The sequence below is a fragment of the Hyla sarda genome, chromosome 9 (genome assembly GCF_029499605.1).
Source record: "Hyla sarda isolate aHylSar1 chromosome 9, aHylSar1.hap1, whole genome shotgun sequence".
Lineage (NCBI taxonomy): Eukaryota > Metazoa > Chordata > Amphibia > Anura > Hylidae > Hyla > Hyla sarda.
The window spans coordinates 5151860-5176440 of NC_079197.1; the positions used below are offsets into that span (position 1 = coordinate 5151860).

At 47.0% G+C, this 24581-nt stretch overlaps 3 protein-coding genes across 4 annotated transcripts in view; 1 reads left to right on the forward strand and 2 right to left on the reverse strand.

The window, feature by feature from the left end:
- DDX31 (DEAD-box helicase 31) overlaps positions 1-1235 on the reverse strand; it is a 43876-nt gene extending 42641 nt beyond the window's left edge. Inside the window, exon 1 of the mRNA XM_056541188.1 lies at positions 1110-1235. Within this exon, the coding sequence (XP_056397163.1) occupies positions 1110-1160 (51 nt within the window). The 5' untranslated portion in view covers positions 1161-1235. The remainder of the gene's footprint in view (positions 1-1109) is intronic.
- On the forward strand, positions 1232-10630 carry GTF3C4 (general transcription factor IIIC subunit 4). 2 transcript variants are annotated; one of them, XM_056541185.1, is made up of 5 exons: positions 1232-1507; positions 2201-3988; positions 5316-5446; positions 5910-5998; positions 9529-10630. In XM_056541185.1, the coding sequence occupies exons 1-5, from the start codon at positions 1232-1234 to the stop codon at positions 9591-9593; spliced, it is 2349 nt and encodes a 782-aa protein (XP_056397160.1). In that variant the 3' UTR covers positions 9594-10630. The 2 variants fall into 2 exon arrangements, with proteins under 2 accessions (XP_056397160.1, XP_056397161.1); XM_056541186.1 differs by having other exon boundaries at positions 10605-10630.
- Positions 10631-15564: 4934 nt separating this feature from the next.
- The window catches only part of AK8 (adenylate kinase 8), a gene marked incomplete in the record, with an annotated part of 77840 nt that continues 68823 nt past the window's right edge, over positions 15565-24581 (reverse strand). Inside the window, 2 exon segments of the mRNA XM_056541189.1 lie at positions 15565-15972; positions 19288-19368. Coding sequence (XP_056397164.1) covers positions 15717-15972; positions 19288-19368 — 337 coding nt within the window.

Genomic DNA, 24581 nt, shown 5'->3' on the forward strand with positions numbered 1-24581 from the left:
GTCCATGGAGATCCAGGGTAGATCCCATAAGTCCATGGCGATCCAGGGTAGATCCCATAAGTCCATGGAGATCCAGGGTAGACCCCATAAGTGCATGAAGATCCAGGGTAGACCCCATAAGTCCATGGAGATCCAGGGTATATACCATTAGGGTATGCCCCACAAGGCCTCTTTTACATATGTCCATCTTCAGTTTTTCCCCCCTCCTGCACTGCAGAAATTGCATCGGAGGGAAAGTGAAGTCAGAACTGATCCCATTCATTTGAAGGGAATAGTTCACAATCTTCCGGTGTCTCAGTTTAGACTCCGAATGATTGGATTTGCCGGACCGGCACAGACAGGGGTACACATCTCACTGCGTTCCCGTCTCGCAATCACAAACAATGGACGCTGGACGATGCACAACTGATGACAACTGGCTCACTTCTGGCATCAGGATATATGTAACTCTAGCCTAAGTCCATGGAGATCCAGGATAGGCCCTGCTGATGGTGCTGGCTCCATTTACCCTCCCGCTATGAGTGGAGTCATCACACGCAGGACCTCTCATGTTTATACATTTATGGGGGCAGGGATGGTATTACCCCACATTTTTGGATTTTGTTGGCACGTTGAATATTATCTTGGAAAGTGTTGGGAATATGTTGAATATCTTGTTTATATTGAAGACATTTTATCACATTATTATTTTATTATAATTTGATACCATAACGCCCGATTATACATAGAATTATACATAGAGCCAAATCGAGTTCCTACATAAAATAAAACCGATGATATACTGCAAACAGGTAGCGTTTCCCTAACCAGTGTGTGTCCAGCTGTTGCAAAACTACAACTCCCAGCATGCCCGGACAGCGGGCACACTGGTTGGGAAACTAGTGTAACTGAATTATTGCAGCCATTTATAGGTGGTGTTGCCCATAGCAACTGCTGCTTTCATTTTCTACTCAGCAGCCAATCATATTGCTGCTTTAATTGTGTGCGCCGTGCTGAGAAAAACTAAAAGCGGGAAAATGATTGGTTGTCACTGTAGCTCCTCCCATTCTTATGCATATTGCTTTCTGATTGGCTTATGTGGTAGCTCCTCCCATCCGAGTGAGACATACAGTGAAGATAAACTCGCTGACAGGCGCAAGGCGGGGCAGCCCGGTTTCCATGGCGGCGGGGTCCTGTAAGGCCGGCGCTCTGTGATGACGTCGTCTCCTCGTACAGACAGCTACAGGAGAAGATGTCAGAAGCCAAGGAGCAGCCGCCGCCGGATGGGGAGCGGGACCCTCGTCCGAGCTTCCGCCTCACGGTCACCAAGCGGGAGCCGGCGGTGAAGCTGTTGCACCCGGTGACGGGGCTGGAGCCGCTGTCATGGTCGGAGGATCACCGGCTGTCTGCGTGCACCAGCGGGAACGTGTCCGTCCTGGAGCAGGTGTGCGACATCCACAGCAGCGGCCCCGAGCTGTCCCTGCACCGCACCAGTGTGCCCGCACCGCTCAAGGTCTGCGCCCTCCGGGTGAGTGTACATGAGGCTCTGTGCAACGTGCAGAGGAGCAGACAGGGGATGTGGGCAAACGAGATGGTCTGCAGCAGGAGTGGGAAGGTTGTGATGAAGAGGTGATAGGAAGCAGTGCATTCTGAAATACTGAGTAATGGCAGAGGAGCAGACAGGGAATTAATACAGTAGGTGCTGCAGAGCAATAGTGTGCTGTGAAATGAGATGTTCTGCAGCAGCTGTGATAGAAGAGCTTAGGGGAAGCAGTGCTTTCTGTGAAATGAGGTTCTAAGCAATGCCACAGGCAGAAGGGCAGACAGTGTATGACCACAGCAGGTGCTGCAGAGCAGTAGTGTGCTGTGAAATGAGACGTTCTGTGGCAGCTGAGGAGAAGCAGTGCGTGCTGGTAAGTAAAGTGCCGAGCAATGCCCCAGGCTGAGGAGCAGACAGTTTATGAATACTCCAGGTGCTGCAATCTTACTTCATGATAGTCTAGAAATGAGATGTTTTGGAGCAGCTGTGAGAGGGAAGTAAGGGTGGGAGAAGCTGTGATGAAGAGCTGAGGAAAAGCCATGTGTTCGGGGAATTGGAAGTGTTGAGCAATGCCACAGGCAGAGTAGCAGACTGGGAGTGTATATAGCAGGTGCTGCAACTTCACAGATTGTTCTTATCCAGGAAGTACAGGATATTAAATTGCTCTTCCTTCTCTTACAGGTTGGATCACCAAAAGACGTGGAGCAGTGCCGGGCCAAGTTTGCCAGATCGAAGGACCCGTCCGTCAGTCAGAGGTTCATGCTGGACAGAGTATTCAACCCAGAAGCCAAGGCCCTGCCCCCTCTGCAGGGGTATAAGTACGCCTGCTGGTCCCCCGTGGGCTGTGATGCCAATGGTAGATGCCTCTTGGCAGCCCTGACCTTAGACAACCGGCTGACCATCAATGCCAACCTTGACCGTCTCCAGTGGAAGCAGCTGGCGGACCTCACTGAGATGTACGGCGAACGTCTGGCTCAGAACAACTATGTAATGACGGAGACGGACAAAGCCGGAGACCTGGAGGAGTTTGCAGAGTTTGAGCGGCGGCACATCATGCAGACCCCGGTGCGGATGGAGTGGTCGGGGATCTGCACCACCCAGGAGGTCCTGGAGAACAATACCTGCAGGGAGGTGGGCACCGTCCTCTTGGCTGTGCTGTTTGAGAGCGGAGGCGTCGCAGTGTGGCAGTTTCAGCTGCCCATCAAGGACCGCTCCTCCATAGTCTCCTGCAACACCATTGATTCCGGGATCGAGTCCCCCAGTGTCCTGGCCTGGTGGGAATACGAGCACAGCAACCGGAAAATGAGCGGCCTCATCATCGGCAGCACCTTGGGTCCCATCAAGATCATCCCGGTGAACCTGAAGGCGGTGAAGGGGTATTTCACGTTACGGCAGCCGGTGATCCTCTGGCAGGAGACGGACCGTCTGCCGGTTCACAATATCAAATGCATCGCTCTGTATCACCCCTACCAGAAGTGCAGCTGCAGCCTGGTGGTGGCGGCACGAGGATCCTATGTCTTCTGGTGCTTGTTGTTAATCTCCAAAGCCGGCCTCAATGTTCACAATTCCCACGTGACCGGCCTCCACTCCCTGTCTATCATCTCTATGGCCGTGGACCGGCAGAACGGAACCATTTATACCGGCTCTATAGATGGGAAGGTCCAGCAGCTCATCCCCATCTTTACCAACGTGGCCCTGAAGTTCGAGCACCAGCTCATCAGGTTGTCAGACATGTTTGGCTCGGTGAAGTCTCACGGCATCGCCATCAGCCCGTATGGCGCCTACCTGGCCTGCGTTACTTCAGAAGGTATAAACAACGGCGTCCACCCGGTCAACAAGAACTTTCAGGTCCATTTTGTGGCCCTCAAGACATTCGAGGAAGCGGCAGCTCAGCTCCTGGAGACTTCCAGCCAGAACCTTTTCCGGCAGATGGATCTGACTGATCTGGTCCGGTGGAAGGTTCTGAAGGATAAGATCATCCCCCAGTTTCTCTTGGAGGCTTTGGAGAAGAAGATTGAGGGCGGACCCCTGTACTTCTCGAGGTTCCGGCTCTTCCTTCTGAGAATATGGTACCAGTCTTTTAAGAAGAACTCCTCGGAGGTGGTGTGGAAGCCCAACCCCAAGGAGTCTAAAGTGTCAAAGGCTGAGGAGGTAGAGGCCAGCGTGGCTGAGGAGGTAGAGGCCAGCATGGCTGAGGAGCAGGAAGGACAGGCGACCAAGAGTAGCCCCAATAAAACTCTTAGAGACTCGGCAGAGCCCGATGGGGATTGTACTCCGGCAGAAGAAGGCCTCCAGGAGATCCAGCAGAAGATTGAGGCTATGGAGGCCCATCTGACCCGGGAACACATGAAGCACGTGCTGGGGGAGGTCTATCTACACACGGGGATCACTGAGTACACGACAATCCCCACCCGAGGGGTCTGTGCATATCTCATGTCCAACAAGGACAGTGAGGACCGGACAGCACAGGTGCGCCACCTAGCTTCCCTTATGCATAATGCATTTACCGCTCATTATATTTCACTTTTTATTTCTTTCTGTACTCCCACCAAGTTCTCAGGTGATAATCTAACAGTGCTGCTCAGCTTCAGATCAAAGTTTTGCCATTTTTTTATAGACTTTTTTTTTTTATATTTTTTTTCCATTTGAAAATTTTTATTTATTATTATTATATATTATTTTTTTTTTTTAAGGTGTCTGCTTGCTGTCAACTCCCCCCCCCCCCCCCCAATCCAGCTGTTGCAAAACTTCACTTCTTGCCATTACCCTGACAGCCTGCAGCTGTTATCTTACCAACCTGTGGGTCCCTAGATTTTGCAAAACTACAACTCCCAGCATGCTGGGAAATGATTAGAGTAGAAGTTTTGCAACAACTGGAGATTCTGGTTTGGGGGGCACTTGTATAGATTGTTTCCCAGCCAGTGTGCCTCCAGCTGTTGGATAACTACTACTCCCAGCATGTTTGTACAGCCAACAGGACAGTTGAAGGCACCCTGGTTTGGGCACCGCTGGTCTAAACTGGTTTGGAACCTCCATTGTCTCTTCCTTTTTATTTTATTTTTCTCTGTTCCACGGTCCGATCGGGACATCCAAAAAAATAATTCTGTAACCTGACAGCAAGCAGAGATCCTTCATATGGTGAATAAGTGATACTAAAAGTTTCTTGGAAAGTAGCAGAATTGTATGTTCTACATAGTTAGGATGTTTCCCTCCCTGTATCCATTTGTCTTTGTGCGATGGCTTCACTGACACTTCCTGCTACCAACCAGAACTTGTCAGAGAGGAGGCAGGTTTACAAGCTATAAAGGGGTTATCTGGGCAAAAACATCTTATCCCCTATAAGATGTCTGATCGCAGGGGGGCCCGCTGCTGGGATCCCCCGCAATCTCCGTGCAGCACCCGCATTCTATGCGGGGCTGCAGCTCCAGTCTCGGAAAGTTCTTTCTTCCTGGGACTGGAGATGTGACATAACGCCACGCCCCCTAGTCAGGCCACGCCTCCTCCATCCATGTCTATGGGAGGGGTGTGTGTGGTGGTGGCAGCCATGCCCCCTCCCATAGACATGGATGGAGGAGGTGTGGCATGACAAGGGGGCGTGGCGTTATGTCACGTCTCCAGTCCCAGGAAGAAATAACTTTCCGAGACTGGAGCTGCAGATTGCGGGGGATCCCAGCGGCGGCCCCCCCACGATCAGAAATCTTACAGGGGATTAGATGTCTTTGCCCGGATATCCCCTTTAAGACTTTTTTTTTGCAACAGTTTTATTTTTTTTTTCCCCCAACATTAAACCCTGCAGGTTCTCATTGGACACGTGGAAAAGAAGATGAATAAGCAGATGTTTCCCGAATACTGCAGCTTGTGTAAAGAGGTTTTACCATTCACAGACAGTAAAAAGGCACTCTGCCCGAACGGACATCTATGGCCAAGGTAAGAGGCGAGGGTCTCACCTGCACCCCATTATTTGTTATGGGGCCCTCATGCAGGTCCTCTGTATAATCGTCTGTGCTGCTTCATCTATTGTTATAGTCAACATGTGCGGCAGCATTAGGCGTCTCTTGTGCCGCAGCTGCTTTCCTCTAGTGATCAGGAACAGTTCCACTGTAATAAAGTAGGATAATGATGATCTCCTCCCCCGAGCGTAATATATATATATATATATATATATATATATATATATATATATATATATATATATAATATAATATAATTGCCAGTCATCTGACATGGAGCGAAGTCCGCTTCGTGCACCGAATGACAGGGGTGCCAGCCCGGAGATCGGGGATTTTCAGCAGAGTACCCCTTTAATAGATTTATGGCCCCATTATTGTGTGAAGTAGTTGTAAGGTGTGTTGGGGTTTTTCCCTTTACTCTCTGGTCTCTGTTGTTCTAGGTGTTTCCTGACCTATCAGGCCTGTCAGACTCTGGATTATCGGAGGTGTTTACTTCACGACAGTATCGCCAGGCATCCCGTCCCCGAAGGTAAACTCCACCGCTCGTAATCTCACACGCCATATGGTCTGCCAGTCACATAAGCACGTACCATGTAGGCACAGCAGAGCTGTAATATTACTGTGTGCATGAGGCCCTGGTCCTTTAGGTCAGTGTTTCCTAAGCAGGGTGACTCCAGCTGGTTCAAAACTACAACTCCCAGCATGCCCGGACAGCCCTGAGCTCAGTACTGAGACTCTATATCGAGGGTGTCCAACCTGTGGCCTTCCAGCTGTTGAAAAACTACAACTCCCAGTATGTCCTGACAGCCATGAGCTCTGTACTGAGACTCTATATCAGGGGTCTCAAACTGGTGGCCCTCCAGCAAGCCCAGACAGCTGTTAGCTGCAGCCAACTGTGGTCCAGGCATGCTGGGAGTTTTTCAACTTCTGGAGGGCCACCAGTTTGAGACCCCTGCTCTATATCAAGCGCGTCCAACCTGTGGCATTCCACATGTTAAAAAAAACTACAGCTCCCAGCATGCCCAGACAGCCACGAGCTCTGTACTGAGACTCTATATCAAGGGCGTCCAACCAGTGGCCTTCCAGCTGTTGCCAAACGACAACTCCCAGCATGCCTGAACACCCCTGAGCTCTGTACTGAGACTCTATATTGAGGGTGTCCAACCCTTCCGGCTATTGCAAAACTACTACTCCCGGCTGTACGGGCATGCTGGGAGTTGTAGTTTTGCAACAGCTGGAGGCGCCCTGGTTGGGAAACACTACTTAGGGCAAATGCACAGATGTTTTTTTTTCTAGACATAAATGTAATCTATTAAGTGGTGCAGAAACTTTTATTTTTCCTTATCGCCCACGACGGCCCCCATGGAGAGACCGCCCCCTCGTCCACGGGACAGGAACAACTTGCATATAAGGATGACACAGGCTGCTATTCCCCAGTTCTGTTTCCTGTCCTGCGGCGGAACGGGACGGGTCTCCGTTACTGAATTGCATATAGGGATTAGGGGACTGTGGGGCCCTGGTCTAGATGGGACTCACAGGGTACCTCTAGCGGCAGTCCTCTTTTGATAGGCCGCTGCAGAGCCTGGTGCCGCCTCTCCACCCCCGTGCATGGCGCAAGTCTCCCACTCCATCTCACTCCTTTCGGCGCCGGGTCTCCATGCAGGCTCTGTCCTCTTCCGGGTTCGCTACGGGCAGCCAGGGATGGGGTGGAGCTTGCGTAGGCACGCACGCGCAGCAACGTCATCACGTGACTGGAAGGAGGATGGGGATGCTGCGGCCTATGGGAAAATACCCAGAGAGGGGAGGTCCCATGACTTCTGGCTGGGAAGGGCGGCAATCCTGCGGGGGATTTAAACAGGAGAGGTGCCCAGACAGTCCCAGGACCTCTCCAGATCTTACAGGAGAAGGACTTTGCTCCAGTCCGTGGACAGATGGAGCAAATGACCCGCACTGAGAATATGGAACCTGCTGTGGTAGCCGAGCTGGTACCTTTATGACCCACATGGTTTATTTTATTTTTTAACAATGGTTCTATTTACTGTTTTAGGCTAAATAAGGAATAGTAAAAGAGTAAAGAGTAAGGAATGTGTACTATGTAGATGTGGATTCTGCTTGTGAGTTCGCACTGTGACTCCTGTGTGAAGAAGATTGTGCAGGATGAGTCTCCAGCATTTACCAGGAGTCTGCAAGAAGTAGTCAGAGAAGAGATTAGGGCACGTATGGCGACATCTGTACAGCCGGGTGCGAGTACCAAAGTGGCTTCCATTTCAGCCGCCCTTGTCTGTTATTTGGATGAGGCAGATTATTTTGAGATGGAAGAAGAATTGGAGGAGTCTGAAGTTTTGGATGAATGTCCTAGCGGTGCTCTTTATCCTACTGAACATATGGACCGATTGGTCCGAGTGGTTAGAGCGACTATGAAGCTAGAGGATAAAGTTGAGCCTATGTCTGTGCAATACCGTATGTATGAGGGTCTTACACCCTCAGCCTCCATCCAAAAAAATAAAAAAATAAAAATGTGCTTTGAAAAAATAAATAAAAACAAAACTATAGATAGATAAATAGAAGAAAAGACAAGGTCCGGCACTAGGTTGCAGATAAAAACTTCTTATTCCTTTATTTCAAGATTCTGCAGTACAGGGTAGAAAGTCTGACGCGTTTCGCTAAAGAGCTTAATCGTAGACTCAATATTATATATATATATATATATATATATATATATATATATATATATATATATATATATATATATATATATATATATATATATATAATATTGAGTCTACGATTAAGCTCTTTAGCGAAACGCGTCAGACTTTCTACCCTGTACTGCAGAATCTTGAAATAAAGGAATAAGAAGTTTTTATCTGCAACCTAGTGCCATAGATAGATAGATATAGATATAAAGTAACAATCCAAATGAAGAAGCACCATGCGTGGCTGTTGCCAAGGATTCCAGATCCTGTTGGGTGCTCAGCTCCAGGGTCCGACTCAGGCCCCAAGAAATTCACCAAAAAAACAAAGAGAGCGGCACTCCAGGTACGTGTAACCCCGTGCGGGTGTATTTATTCACACATCTGTAGAAAAGCGCTTAAAGATTTTGAACCCAATAGTGGTCTTCAACCTGCGGACCTCCAGATGTTGCAAAACTACAACTCCCAGCATGCCCGGACAGCTGTTGGCTGTCCGGGCATGCTGGGAGTTGTAGTTTTGCAACATCTGGAGGTCCGCAGATTGAAGACCACTGCATAGGAGGTAATACTCGCGTGTCCCCGCTGCTCCGGACCCATCACCGCTGCCCTGGATGTCGCTCCATCGCTGTCCCCGTTGCTCCGGAACGTCTCTGCTGCCGGCCGGGTATCCTCGCTCTCCGCCGCCGCCATCACGTCGTTGCGCACGCCGACGCACGTACGCGACGACGAGGAAGGAGAGCGTCGGCCATACAGGGGATCCCAGCACGGAGAAGACACCGAGGAGGCAGGTAAGGTCCCTCCCGGTGTCCTGTAAGCACTAACCCGGCTATTCAGTCGGGCTGTTCGCGGTGAAATGGCGGTGGTCCCGAACAGCCCGACTGAACAGCCGGGTTAGTGTCACTTTCCCTTCAGACGCGGCGGTCAGCTTTGATCGCCGCGTCTGAAGGGTTAATACAGGGCATCACCGCGATCGGTGATGTCCTGTATTAGCCTCGGGTCCCGGCCGTTGATGGCCGCAGGGACCACCGCGATAGGGGGTGTATTCGCCGTATAAGACGCATAATCCTTGGTTCTTAAGTTAATGTGTTACTTGTTGGCAATTCTGGTTGTTGCTCCTCGATACTTGCTTATGAACTGGGGAATAGCAGCCTGTGTCATCCTTATATGCAAGTTGTTCCTGTCCCCGGATGAGGGGACGGTCTCTCCATGGGGGCAATCGTGGGCTCAACGAAAAACAATTACCGGTAAGAGTAATTTTATGTTGTCCATACTGATCTTTTTAGTTATAATATGTCCTCTGCTCCAGTCACATCCAGAGCTGCATTCACACCTAAATTCCTCACACCCCCTTTGTCTTCTTTTCCAGACTTGGAGTGGATGAAGCGGTTACTTAAAGGGCCCTGCACACTTTGTGACTCTCCAGTTTTTTAGCACTTTGCAAATTTTTATTTTTTTTTGTTTAGTTTCCTATTTATACTGACGAACTCGCTCCCTCGGACAGAGGTTTGTACAGAATGGTGACGTCATCACAAAGTCACGTGACCAACCTGAGCCGGCGACCTGGCCTGTCTCTGTCACACTTAGTTCGGGAGAAAGACATTGCTGCTTTTTTTACTTTTTACGCCTGTTTTGGTTTATCCACATGATGGTTTACATGGACCTGGTCCTGCTGAAGACCCTCTGCTGCCCGACAATGGGATTGGTTAATGTAGCACAGAGTTTGCTGATCTGGTAGGAGGCGGTGGCGGCGGCCGACTACTATAAGGACCAAACGAACAGAGATCAGGCCGTATACAGAGAATTTTTTAAATTAATTTTTTATTGACTGATAACGCAATTAATGTTGCATGGAAAGCCGCCCATCTCGCTGCAGTGTCACATGACCAGGTGTGTGAGTTGGGTGGTGTATTTTGGGATGTGATGCAGAATAAGGACACCCAAAGAAGGCGGGTAGTATAGAGGGTGTGCCGGCCTCTGTGTGCGCACCCTGTAAGCTAATCCGCAGTGTAGCACAGTGTATCCCAACCAGGGGGCCTCCAGCTGTTGTAAAACTACAACTCCCAGCATGCCCAGACAGCCGTTGGCTGTCCGGGCATGCTGGGAATTGTAGTTTTGCAACAGCTGGAGGCTTCCTGGTTGGGATATACCAATGCAGCAAATCGGCCTCAGGATCGGGGCTAATCCTTGGTGTCGCGAAAAAACGTATGAAAATTTTAATGGGCGCAGAGTGTCCTTGGATATGACTCCGATTTCAGTGCAAAATCTGCAATATGTGAATTTACTCCGAGAATGTGATCTATGTAAATCTGCTATGATTTCCTGCCAAAATGGGATAATGACCCAGTGTCGTCTCCTTCCTGTATATTCTCCCTGTATGTTCTCATGTGTCAATGGTTTTGTGTATATTTATAGAATTATTTTCTACTTTTCCTCGTCATAAAGGTGAATAAAGCCGAAGGTTTCTGAGAGGCGAGCGGAGCGGCGTGCGTCTGTGTGGTCACTAACCCCGCCTGATGTAATAAACGGGATCACGGTAAATGATCAGGATATTAGACGTCACTGAGGCAGAGAGCAAATTATTTCTTATATACACGTCTGCTGCAGAACCTCTTTAAAGAGTAAAGGAGAAATTCCTGTCCTGTTAATGAAAAACCCTCCTAATTTCCAGTGTGGCAGCTGAGGTGTGTATTATAAGGTTCTGCAGCAGCCCAGGTGTGTATTATTATAAGGTTCTGCAGCAGCCCAGGTGTGTATTATTATAAGGTTCTGCAGCAGCCCAGGTGTGTATTATTATAAGGTTCTGCAGCAGCCCAGGTGTGTATTATAAGGTTCTGCAGCAGTCCAGGTGTATGCCATGAGATTTTGTATGTAATATAAGGTTTATGCAGTAGCTGAGGTGTATTTTGAGGTTCTGCAGCAGCTTGGCTGTGTACAAGTCTCTACAGGAGCCTAGGGGTGTATAGTGAGGCTCCGCCGCAGCCGAGGGGTGTATAGTGAGGCTCCGCCGCAGCCGAGGGGTGTATAGTGAGGCTCCGCCGCAGCCGAGGGGTGTATAGTGAGGCTCCGCCGCAGCCGAGGGGTGTACTGTGAGGCTCCGCCGCAGCCGAGGGGTGTACTGTGAGGCTCCGCCGCAGCCGAGGGGTGTACTGTGAGGCTCCGCCGCAGCCGAGGGGTGTACTGTGAGGCTCCGCCGCAGCCGAGGGGTGTACTGTGAGGCTCCGCCGCAGCCGAGGGGTGTACTGTGAGGCTCCGCCGCAGCCGAGGGGTGTATAGTGAGGCTCCGCCGCAGCCGAGGGGTGTGATGTGAGGCTCCGCCGCAGCCGAGGGGTGTATAGTGAGGCTCCGCCGCAGCCGAGGGGTGTACTGTGAGGCTCCGCCGCAGCCGAGGGGTGTACTGTGAGGCTCCGCCGCAGCCGAGGGGTGTACTGTGAGGCTCCGCCGCAGCCGAGGGGTGTACTGTGAGGCTCCGCAGCAGCCGAAGGGTGTATTGTGAGGCTTTTTCATTGTCTGCCTTCAGCGTTTAACCCCTTAATAGGTGGCACCACTCATCTTGTTCCCTGCAGAACACACAGAGAAGTTCCAATGATCCATGGCTCTAGTGCCGGGTGCCACCAGCTGTTGCAAAACTACAACTCCCATGCATGCTGGGTCTTGTAGTTCTGCAACAGCTGTAGGCACCCTGGTTGTAAGACACTGCTGTAATCCTTCACCTGCGGTTATATTTCCGGCGCCCGCGCACTTACAGTCGGTGAGAGATGGCAGCATTAAGCTTAATTGCCCAGTACTGGCACAAGTCGTCCTGTGAGCTCTGCGGACATGGCCAGGATGGGCGCAGAGGAGGCGGCATAAAGAACACATTGTCTGCCATGTCCTCCTAGATGTGACTTCTCCTGCCATCTGCAATTTAAAGCTGGCTCCTGCCTCCGGCCATGTGTTGTTTGCATCATTAAAAAGTAGCCACTTCATAATGGAGGAAACTGCGCCAACCTGGTGCCCAGGAGCCGATCCAACAACAATGCATCCTGCCTGCTGCTGCCAGTCCTACCCGTAAACTAGAACCATGATCCGCATTAAACATGTGTTGTGAGGCCCGCGCAGCCGCGACATGGATCATTGTAGTAAGGAGGGGAGCGGCTCCTGCCAGACGAGCAGATGGTGCCCTTCCATCATGGCCTCGTGTGAGGTCCGGGGGCCCCTCCGCCATCTTCTCCAGCTTGGAGTCCGTCCTAATTGACAGGGGCTGAGAGCGGCATTACTGCCTGAGATCTAGGCTGCTACTTTACCCTCTGCTTATAGGGTTAACTCTATAGGATCAGGATAATCGTCATACACCTCCCCTCCAGCTTTATCTGTATACTGCTGCTGCTATCTCTGTGATCAGGATATATAGTGAATATACACCTCCCCTCCAGCTCTGTTTACTGCTGCTATTTCTTTGGGATCAGGCTATATAGTAGTTATACACCTCCCCTCCAGCTCTATCTGTATACTACTGCTATCTCTATGGGATCAGGATATATAGTAGTTATACGCCTCTCCTCCAGCGCTATCTGTATACTGCTGCTATCTCTATGGGATCAGGATATATAGTAGTTATACATCTCCCCTCAGCTATCTGTATACTGCTGCTATCTCTATGGATCAGGATATATAGTGATTATACAAAGGAAGAGGATTCATTTGAAAATGTAGGAAACAGTAGGAAATCATTTCAGTGAGGAACAGAATCAATATGGCCGAAAGCCACATGTCTGCCATATCAGCAAAAACAGGTAAGCACAAGGCATACACAAGAACCTCCATCTTTATCTAATAATAGTGTATGCTGCACTTTTATAAGTAAAAAAGAAAAATTCCCAGAGTGCTTCTTTAAGAATAACATGTAAATCTATAATAGACTGGTAAAGGTCGGGGAGGGGGCACTTATTATCCGTGTCCTCGCTCGCGTTGCAGTGGGGATGAGCAGCGGCGCCCCACACTGATATACGTACACGCCGCCAACATTCACTTCTGCGCCAGAAGAAAGACACTTAGAAGTTGCCACATAAAAAGGAATCCATTCCCTCCACAACCGAATCCTCTCCTACAGCAGGACTTCAAGACCAAATTTCCACATTAAAGGCGTCCGATGCCGATGTCTGACAGAAGATCAGCGGCTGCCTCCATGTACGAGACGGCGGCGCCGGCGGAGGACTCGTGTGTTCCATCCTGCCGTCCTTTCATGTCGTCTTCAGACAAAGACTCGCTCTGTGTCTATACACCCCCCCCCCCAACGGCTGTCCGGGCATGCTGGGAGTTGTAGTTTTGCAACAGCTGGAGGCCACCTGGTTAGGAAACACCATATTAGAGGGGTTATCCAGGAAAAAACTTATATATATATATATATCAACTGGCTCCAGAAAGTTAAACAGATTTGTAAATTACTTCTATTAAAAAATCTTAATCCTTTCAGTACTTATGAGCTTCTGAAGTTGAGTTGTTCTTTTGTCTAAGTGCTCTCTGATGACACGTGTCTCGGGAACCGCCCAGTTTAGAAGAAAATCTTCATAGCAAACCTCTTCTAAACTGGGCGGTTCCCGAGACAGGTGTCATGAGAGAGCACTTAGACAGAAAAGAACAACCTTTAACTTCAGAAGCTCATAAGTACTGAAAGGATTAAGATTTTTTAATAGAAGTAATTTACAAATCGGTTTCCTTTTATGGAGCCAGTTGATATATTAGAAAAAAAAGTTTTTTCCTGGATAACCCCTTTAAGCAGTGAATTTCTGTCACACTGGTGAGCACATGACCCAGTTACAGAAATGAAATGCATTGATGCAACGGCATGCTGGGAGTCGTAGTTTTGCAATGAATAAGCTGTTCCCCTTGCAGCAGGTTGTAAACTGTGTTTGTTTGTCCAGACATGCTGGAAGTATGTATGTGTGTGTGTGTGTGTGTGTGTGTGTATATATATATATATATATATATACATATACATGGTGTTGCGCTCCTTTAACCGAGCAGCCAGGCGAAGCGGCGAGCGACTTTGTTTGTGATAATTAAATGAACTGCGATTGATCACGCCGCTGCGGAGGGAGCGTAGAACAAGTGTATTTGCATGTTCTGGTAACGCTTTCGCTGCTCAGGCCGGTCTTGTGACAAACCCTAAGGGAGGCGACCTCTGACCCCAGACTACAAGCGGAGCACTTCCCAATGCATGTGAATGAGATGGAGTCAGCCGCCCCCCTCCCCCCCTACGTTATCCACCGAGCCACTCGAGGGGAACTAATATAATGGAGGAGATATGCGGAGAGCACGAAGGAAGGAGGCAGAATATTAATCAGTAACAAGGAGGAAGCTGCGGCCGCTCGGCTCATCGGACCTGACCGCACCGGACCCCGCCGACCTCTACCTGCTGTGTCCCCCACAGATCAGCAGGATCGGGCTGTGTACTGATACGATGACATAACCCCGTACGTTACAGCACCGCACAGTGTGAGGAACATTGTATTAGGATTACGGAGGATGCTGGATGATCAGGCGTTCTGGATTAATGGACAGTCATAGAAAATTGTATCTAAGCCTGTTATCTGTGATACTATCTGCTGGGGCTCTAAACCTTCTTATGTATAATACTGTCTGCTAAGTCAGTGTAGCTAAGCCACTTATGTGTGATACTGTCTACTGAACCTTGGTCTGTCATGTGTGATACTGTCTGCTGAGCTCCTGTATCTAATTCTATAGTGGATCAGACTCTGAGCTCCTGTATCTAATCCTATAGTGCAGTGGTCTTCAACCTGTGGACCTCCAGATGCTGCAAAACTACAACTCCCAGCATGCCCGGACAGCCGTTGGCTGTCCGGGCGTGCTGGGAGTTGTAGTTTTGCAACATCTGGAGGTCCGCAGGTTGAAGACCACTGCTATAGTGTATGACTGTTGGCTAACTTCATGTATCTAATCCTAAAGTGTATGACTGCTGACTTCATGTATCTAATCCTATAGTGTATCACTGTCTGCTAAGCTCATGCATCTAATCCAATAGTATATGACTGTCTGCTGAGTTCCTGTATCTAATCCTATAGTGTATCTCACTGTCTGATGACTTCATGTATCTAATCCTATAGTGTATCTCACTGTCTGCTGAGTTCCTGTATCTAATCCTATAGTGTATCTCACTTTCTCCTCAGCTCCTGTATCTTAGCCTATAGTGTATCACTGTCTGCTGAGCTTCTGTATCTAATCCTAGTGTAGCTCAGTCTGCTGACTTCATGTAGTATCTAATCCTATAGTGTATCTCACTGTCTGCTGAGCTCCTGTATCTAATCCTCTCGTGATACTGACTGCTGGTGTCATACTATGTTTCTGAGCCAGTGTATCTAAGCTCCATGCTGTGTGCACAGGATTTGGCGCTATGACAATACGATACCCATCAGATTTCCTTTATTTTTCTCGATCAGATGAGGCGCGAGCGCTGGTGGTGACTCAGGTGAGAGCGCAGAACGTGCCCCCTCAGACGGCACAATGCACCGCCAGCTAATCCGAGCGAACAGATCGCGCTGTACGTGCTGCGAGTGATTAGGGAGACGGCGCCTCCCCGGGGACGCGCTTTGGAAGGGGTTTGACAATGCAGCTTTCAATGAACTCGAAGACGGTGTACGGGTCTTGATCAGCGTTAACATGGATGACATCTTGATAAAACTCCTCCAGCTCCTCCGCACTGACGTGATACATGTCTAACCTCATCTGAACCTTCTGCTCCGCGTCCGTCGGGTTCTGCTGTAGGCGCCTGTGCACGTCCACTCGGGGCGCCGGACGGTACAGGCTGTGATACCTGCGAGACAACAGAGGGTGTTAGGAACAGGAAGATCCCGTGATCTGGCACCTGAGTCTAGAAAGCAACAAATACAACACGAAAACTACAACACGACAAACACAACACAACATACACAGCACAACAAACACATGACAAATACAACAAAAAAACTACAACACGACAAGCACAACACAAACACAGCACGACAAACACTACAGCACGACAAATAAACATGACATAAACAGCACGACACGACAAACGCAGCACGATACGACAAACACAACACGACATATACAGCACAACAAATACATGTCTAAATGGAGCGGAAATTAGGGGATCGGCTGCGCTGTGGTCTATGGTGGCTTCATGCAGTGCGGCTCTATAGCCTGAGGCAATGTCCCTGTCCATGGCCGAGCGTCACAATCTGCCACTAACATTAAGACCAGGTTCACATGATGGATTTTTACACAGATTTCAGAATCTAAATTCTGCCTTTAATCCAGATCTACAAGATGACATCATCACCTATCAGATTCTCCTGACAGCTCCCAGAGCTTTGCCCTCCCAGCTCTATCTATATACTGCTGCTATCTCTATGGGATCAGGATATATAGTAGTTATACACCTCCCCTCCAGCTCTATCTGTATACTGCTGCTATCTCTATAGGATCAGGATATATAGTAGTTATACACTTCCTCTGCAGCTCTGTCTACTGCTGCTATCTCTATGGGATCAGGATATATAGTAGTTATACCCCTCCCCTCCAGCTCTATCTGTATACTGCTGCTATCTGTACAGGATCAGGATTTATAGTAGTTATACATCTCCCCTTCAGCTCTATCTGTATACTGCTGCTATCTCTATGGGATCAGGATTTATAGTAGTTATACACCTCCCCTCCAGCTCTATCTGTATACTGCTGCTATCTCTGTAGGATCAGGATATATAGTAGTTATACACCTTTCCTCCAGCTCTATCTATATACTGCTGCTATCGCAATGGGATCAGGATATATAGTAGTTATACACTTCCCCTCCAGCTCTATCTATATACTGCTGCTGCTATCTCTATGGGATCAAGATATACAGCAACAGAAGAATACAGCAGCACACTGCCAGCACAAGGATATAGGTGAAACATGAAAATGCAGATAAAACATGGAGACTATACAGCTATGGTGTAATAGATGCAAATGTGAAACTATGAGATAGTGAGGCACTTAGCTCGCAAATTTGTCTCCGCCGGCGGTCAAATAGCTTGGACCGTCCCACCGCGATAAGGTGGCCTCCTGGGACGGACCCTACACTGTGAATATGCCTCTGTGTGAACAGTTCAGTAAGCATGGCAGGATCTGGAACATCCAAGACACCTTATATACACACCTGATAGAGGTGGGTGGGGTGCAAGGCCAACATGGAGGTAGTCCCTCCCCCGTATGTGCAATACAGACAAAGAATAAGTCAGCCAGCACTTTAGTTGATACCAAACTATTATATGGACCTGGCCTACAGGTGCACGCTACTAGGCTAGATATACAGCAACAGAAGAATACAGCAGCACAAGGATATAGGTGCAACATGAATATGCAGTTAAAACCTGTAGAGCTATACAGCTATGGTGTAATAGATGCAAATGTGAAACTATGAGATAGTGAGGCACTTAGCTCGCAAATTTGTCTCCGCCGGCGGTCAAATAGCTTGGACCGTCCCACCGCTATAAGGTAGCCTCCTGGGACGGACCCTACACTGTGTATATGCCTCTGTGTGAACAGTTCAGTAAGCATGGCAGGGTCTGGAACATCCAAGACACCTTATATACACACCTGATAGAGGTGGGTGGGGTGCAAGGCCAACATGGAGGTAGCCCCTCCCCCGTATGTGCAATACAGACAAAGAATAAGTCAGCCAGCACTTTAGTTGATACCAAACTATTATATGGACCTGGCCTGCAGGTGCACGCTACTAGGCTAGATATACAGCAACAGAAGAATACAGCAGCACACTGCCAGCACAAGGATATAGGTGAAACATGAGGCTACCTTATCGCGGTGGGAGGGTCCAAGCTATTTGACCGCCGGCGGAGACAAATTTGCGAGCTAAGTGCCTCACTATCTCATAGTTTCACATTTGCATCTATTACACCATAGCTGTATAGTCTCCATGTTTTATCTGCATGTTCATGTTTCACCTATATCCTTGTGCTGGCAGTGTGCTGCTGTATTCTCCTGTTGCTGTATATCTAGCCTAGTAGCGTGCACCTGTAGGCCAGGTCCATATAATAGTTTGGTATCAACTAAAGTGCTGGCTGACTTATTCTTTGTCTGTATGGGATCAAGATAGTTATGCACTTCCCATTTTTGCTGCATTTGTTTTCTATGTTTTTGATGTGATATATCTTTTTAATTGCAGGAAAATTGGACTATTACAGAAATTTTGTAAAATCACAGCAAAAACATAGTCAATACGCAATAAAAAAAAGCTAAATTGTTAATTTAGGTCAAATCACTATTTGACTAAAATATTTGGCAACATTTTTCTACACAAAAGCACTATAAAAAGAAAACGCATCAAAAGTGCACACGATGTGAACTGTCATCAACCCTACAAGTCAAGCAAGGTAATTAGAAGACCAGGTGCAGAGACTCCACACCCTCTCTCTGCAAAGGATTCTCTTGAAGGAATCCTTCAACGGATTCATGAGAAATTTAGTTAGCATGAGAGAATCATTTCTGTAATGGAATTGCAACCTGTGTGGCTGAAAACCCCCCATGCCTGCCACTTCTGCTAAAACAGGTAAACATTATTCTTTAATAATAGCCTGTGCTGCACTATATAAGCATAGTTTTCTTTCCCAGAGTGCTTCTTTAAAGGGGTGCTCCGGTGCTTAGACATGTTATCCTCTATCCAAAGGATAGGGGATAAGATGCCTGATCGTGGGGGTCCCGCTGCTGGGGACCCCCATGATCTTGCACGCCGTACCCCGTTAGAATCAGTCCCTGGAACGTGTTCGCTCCGGGTCTGAATACTATCGTTCATGGGGACGGAGCATTGTGATGTCACGGCTCTGCCCCGTGTGACGTCACTTTCCGCCCCCTCAATGCAAGCTTATGAGAGGGGGCGAACACGCTCCGGGGACTGATTCTAACGGGGTGCGGCATGCAAGATCTTGGGGGTCCGCGATCAGGCATCCTTTGGATAGGGGATAACATGTCTAAGCGCCGGAGTACCCCTTTAAGAAAAAAAAAAAAAAAACACTTTCCACACTTCTAGTTAAGCCCCATCAGGGAGAATAAGGGGTCCACGTTATTGTTGTTTAGGTCGCTGGGAACCCACCTCTCCCCTGAGACAGGATCCGTCATACGTAGCGACAGACGCTCTATGGCTACGTCATCAGGGATGTCCAGAAAGAAGATCCTGCGGGGGGAAAAAAAACACCATCACATACCATCAGATTAAAAGACTTTCACCATATACATTTGAGTGGGGGGGGGGTTGCCCCGCTTTCACAACCAGGGTGCCTCCAGCTGTTGCAAATCTACAGCTCACATCATGCCCAGACAGCCTCCGGCTGTCCGGGCATGCTGGGAGTTGTAGTTTTGCAAGAGCTGGAGGCACATTGGTTGGGAGACATTACCACATTGGTTCTGTGGCCAGCTGAGAAGGTTGGGTGCCAAGTCAGCCATGTTTAGGGTAAATTGGGTCATTCCCCTTCACATGGACAATGGGCAGTGTGCAAATGGTGGGGCTAAGCTGCTTATGCAACTCCCATTAATGTCAATGGGAGTTTACCAAATTGCACAACACCACCGACTTGGTTGTTTTTGGTGCCCAATCAACTCCGCTGTCCACAAACAGGCTGGAGCTGGCTAGGCGGACATATTTTCCTTTTGAGGTAGGGTCACACACAGCGCTTACGCAGCGCAAAATCTGCAGCGCAACGGGAAATACGCTGTTTATTCTATCATCACACTACCTGGTGGCAGCCCTGTGTGTGCAGTGAGTTATGTTGCCATGCTGGCCCCGCCTTTAAACCTCACTGCACACACAGGGCTGCCGCGGGTAGCCATGTATGTGTCTGTGCTGATAGAATATGCAGCTTATTATGTGCAGCGTGAAATACAGTCATGGCCATAAATGTTGGCCCCCCTGAAACTTGTCTAGACAATGAAATATTTCTCACAGAAAAGGATTGCAGTAACACATGTTTTTCTATACACATGTTTATTCCCTTTGTGTGTATTGGAACTAAACCAAAAAAGGAGGAAAAAAAGAAAATTGGACATAATGTCACAAAATTCCAAAAATGGGCTGGACAAAATTATTGGCACCTTTCAAAATTGTGGAAAAATAAGATTGTTTCAAGCATGTGATGCTCCTTTATACTCACCTGGGGCAAGTAACAGGTGTGGGCAATATAAAAAATCACACCTGAAAGCAGATAAAAAGGAGAGAAGTTCACTTAGTCTTTGCATTGTGTGTCTGTGTGTGTCACACTAAGCATGGACAACAGAAAGAGGAGAAGAGAACTGTCTGGGGACTTGAGAACCAAAATTGTGGAAAAATATCAACAATCTCCAGGTTACAAGTCCATCTCCAGAGATCTAGATTTGCCTTTGTCCACAGTGCGCAACATTATCAAGAAGTTTACAGCTCATGGCCCTGTAGATAATCTCCCTGGGCGTGGACGGAAGAGAAAATTTAATGAAAAGTGTCAACGCAGGATAGTCCGGATGGTGGATAAGCAGCCCCAAACAAGTTCCAAAGACATTCAAGCTGTCCTGCAGGCTCAGGGAGCATCAGTGTCAGTGCGAACTATCTGCCGACATTTAAATGGAGGAGACCCAGGAGGACCCCACTATGGAGGAGACCCAGGGGGACCCCACTATGGAGGAGACCCAGGAGGACCCCACTATGGAGGAGACCCAGGAGGTTTTGCTGCCTCTGGCACTGGGGGCCTTGAATGTGTACAAGACATCATGAAATCTGAGGATTACCAATGGATTTTGGGTCGCACTGTACAGCCCAGTGTCAGAAAGCTGGGTTTATGTCTGAGATCTTGGGTCTTCCAGCAGGACAATGACCCCAAACATACATCAAAAAGCCCCAGAAATGGATGACAACAAAGTGCTGGAGAGTTGTGAAGTGTCAGCAATGAGTCTAGATCTAAATCCCATTGATCACCTGTGGAGAGATCTTATAATTACTGTTGGGAAAAGGCGCCTTCCAATAAGAGAGACCTGGAGCAGTTTGTAAAGGAAGAGTGGTCCAACATTCCGGCTGAGAGGTGTAAGAAGCTTATTGATGGTTATAGGAAGAGTGGTCCAACATTCCGGCTGAGAGGTGTAAGAAGCTTATTGATGGTTATAGGAAGAGAGGTCCAACATTCCGTCTGAGAGGTGTAAGAAGCTTATTGATGGTTATAGGAAGAGTGCTCCAACATTCCGGCTGAGAGGTGTAAGAAGCTTATTGATGGTTATAGGAAGACACTGATTTCACTTATTTTTTCCAAAGTGTGTGCAACCAAATATTAAGTTAAGGGGCCAATAATTGTGTCCAGCCCATTTTTGGAGTTTGGTGACATAATATCCAATTTGTTTTTTTTCCTCCTTTTTTGGTTTAGTTCCAATACACACAAAGGGAATAAACCTGTGTATAGCAAAACCTGTGTTACTGCAATCCTTTCCTGTGAGAAGTACTTCATTTTATAGAAAATTTTCAGGGGTGCCAACATTTCCGGCCATGACTGTATACTGGGTATGTGCTGTTAGTGACCCTACCCATAAAGGGGTTGTTGAGGAATAAAAAAAAACAGCACCACATCTGTCTACAGGTCCCATGTAGTACTGCAGCTCAGTCCTATTGACTTTTATGGAGCCGAGCTGCAATACAAGACACGACCAGCAGACAGGAGTGGTGCTGTTTTTGCAGGAAAGAAGCTTCTGCATGTAAACAATGAATTTGGTGACAAATTGGAGACCTTGGAAAGTTGCAAATTTTTCATTTATGCGAAGGGTCATGAACTCCGCAATTACAAAAGCTGCAGAGATTAAAATACGGAGGATGAGAGTAGTAGCAGCAGCACATGTAGAGCACGATCAGATGCCAGGAATAAGAAAACCATTTATCACGTTAAATAGTAAAGCAAAAATCACATATGTCGCCAAAAATGTGAAATTATAAGGGAGGGAGGGGGATGGGGAGAGGGGGAGTAAATTTTCATTCTTCTACCAAACGAGACATCAAATTTGATAGGAAACAGATGTCAGGTGGTAAGAGCGTTTTATATAAAGTCTCTTACGTTTAACAGCGGCGGTTTCATCCATTACGAGCGGAATTTAGGATTTCCCTCCTCCAAAGAAAAAAAAAATTACAAAAAAAAGAAACAAAAGAAAAATAATTTCCGATAATCATGTGTGTAAATGTAATTTAAAAATAAATAAATAATAAAAAAAAAGCGTGCTGAATATTTAATGTGGGTTTGTCACAAAACAGAAATAATAACGCGGGTACTGAGCGATTAGAATTAATATTTATGCATCCAGTAATGAAATATTCATGGGGACAGAGTGCGGAGGAATGATGGGGGGTGGAGGAACGAGCTGGGGGGTGGGGGGTAATAGAACGAGATTTAATAGACATTGGGCTCTGTTTACTGCCGGGCTTGATGTTTAAACATAGTTTGACAAGACGCGGCAGGAAGCTGTCACTCACGCTTTGAATTGGGACGGGGGGGCGACCTGCTGCCGGTGACAGCGCGCAGATTGAGTTTTCGACAGAAAAAAAAAAAAAAAATCGAAAAATAAAATAATCCCCCTCTTCAAAATTTTTTTTTTTCCCTTTTCCTCATTTCATAGCCGGAGGCTGACAGTGCGAGCGCGCTCCTTCCATCTCCCCTTCCATCAGCTGAAATTAAGGAATTAATGAGCGCGATATCGACTTTACCGCGGCCCGAGGAATGTTTACGGGTTATTAAATTATAATGCGGCCGGCTGTATAATTCATCAGCCAATTAAAGGAAGTGTTAGTTGATTTGATGGAATGAGGACCTACAAAATGCATTTAACTAATAGAGAACTGTAGGCTTCCTTGCCATGGGCTCCGCGCGTCTTGGATTACGCGGCTAATTGCTTGACTTTATGGCGCTGTCACCGATAGCCATGCATATTTTATCGTCTTCAAATACTTCAATTGTGCGTGCTCGTGTTGCTGCTGTAATATGTAGAAGCTCGGCCAAACTTCGGTGTAGTTAAAGTGCTCTTCCCCACAAAAGGCCGTCTGGGTGCGGAGGGGGGGTCGCGCAATGTACGGAGTCCTCCTACCTTCATTATACCGGAAGGGTAACACAAAGCCACAGTGTTAAATGTCACCAGGCAATTACATGATTAAAAGGCAGCAGCATACGACGGTCTTTTGTCTTACATCTCGCTGACACTCACCGTGCCAGACGACTTCCCAGAGTTTTTTTGGGGGGGGGGTTAGCGTGAGTTTTTAAAGAAAATAAATTATTTAACCATATGGGAGGAGGTCAGATGGGAGCAGGGAAAATTATTACAAAAAAGTCAAAGTTTAATTAATAAAGTCACGTATCTATACCTACAAGAACCTGTTGGAATGTACCATGTACACTATACACATTACTACTATAATACTGCTCCTATATACAAGAATATACCTACTATAATACTGCTCCTATATACAAGAATATAACAACTATAATACTGCCCCTATATACAAGAATATATCTACTATAATACTGCCCCCTATATACAAGAATATAACTACTATAATACTGCCCCTATATACAAGAATATAACTACTATAATACTGCTCCTATATACAAGAATATAACTACTATAATACTGCTCCTATATACAAGAATATAACTACTATAATACTGCTCCTATATACAAGAATATAACTATTATAATACTGCTCCTATATACAAGAATATAACTACTACAATACTGCTCCTATATACAAGAATATAACTACTATAATACTGCCTCCTATATACAAGAATATAACTACTATAATACTGCTCCTATATACAAGAATATAACTACTATAATACTGCTCCTATATACAAGAATATAACTACTATAATACTGCTCCTATATACAAGAATATAACTACTACAATACTGCTCCTATATACAAGAATATAACTACTATAATACTGCTCCGATATACAAGAATATAACTACTATAATACTGCCTCCTATATACAAGAATATAACTACTATAATACTGCCTCCTATATACAAGAATATAACTACTATAATACTGCTCCTATATACAAGAATATAACTACTATAATACTGCCTCCTATATACAAGAATATAACTACTATAATACTGCTCCTATATACAAGAATATAACTACTATAATACTCCTCCTATATACAAGAATATAACTACTATAATACTGCCTCCTATATACAAGAATATAACTACTATAATACTGCTCCTATATACAAGAATATAACTACTATAATACTGCTCCTATATACAGGAATATAACTACTATAATACTGCTCCTATATACAACAATATAACTACTATAATACTGCCCCTATATACAACAATATAACTACTATAATACTGCTCCTATATACAAGAATATAACTAC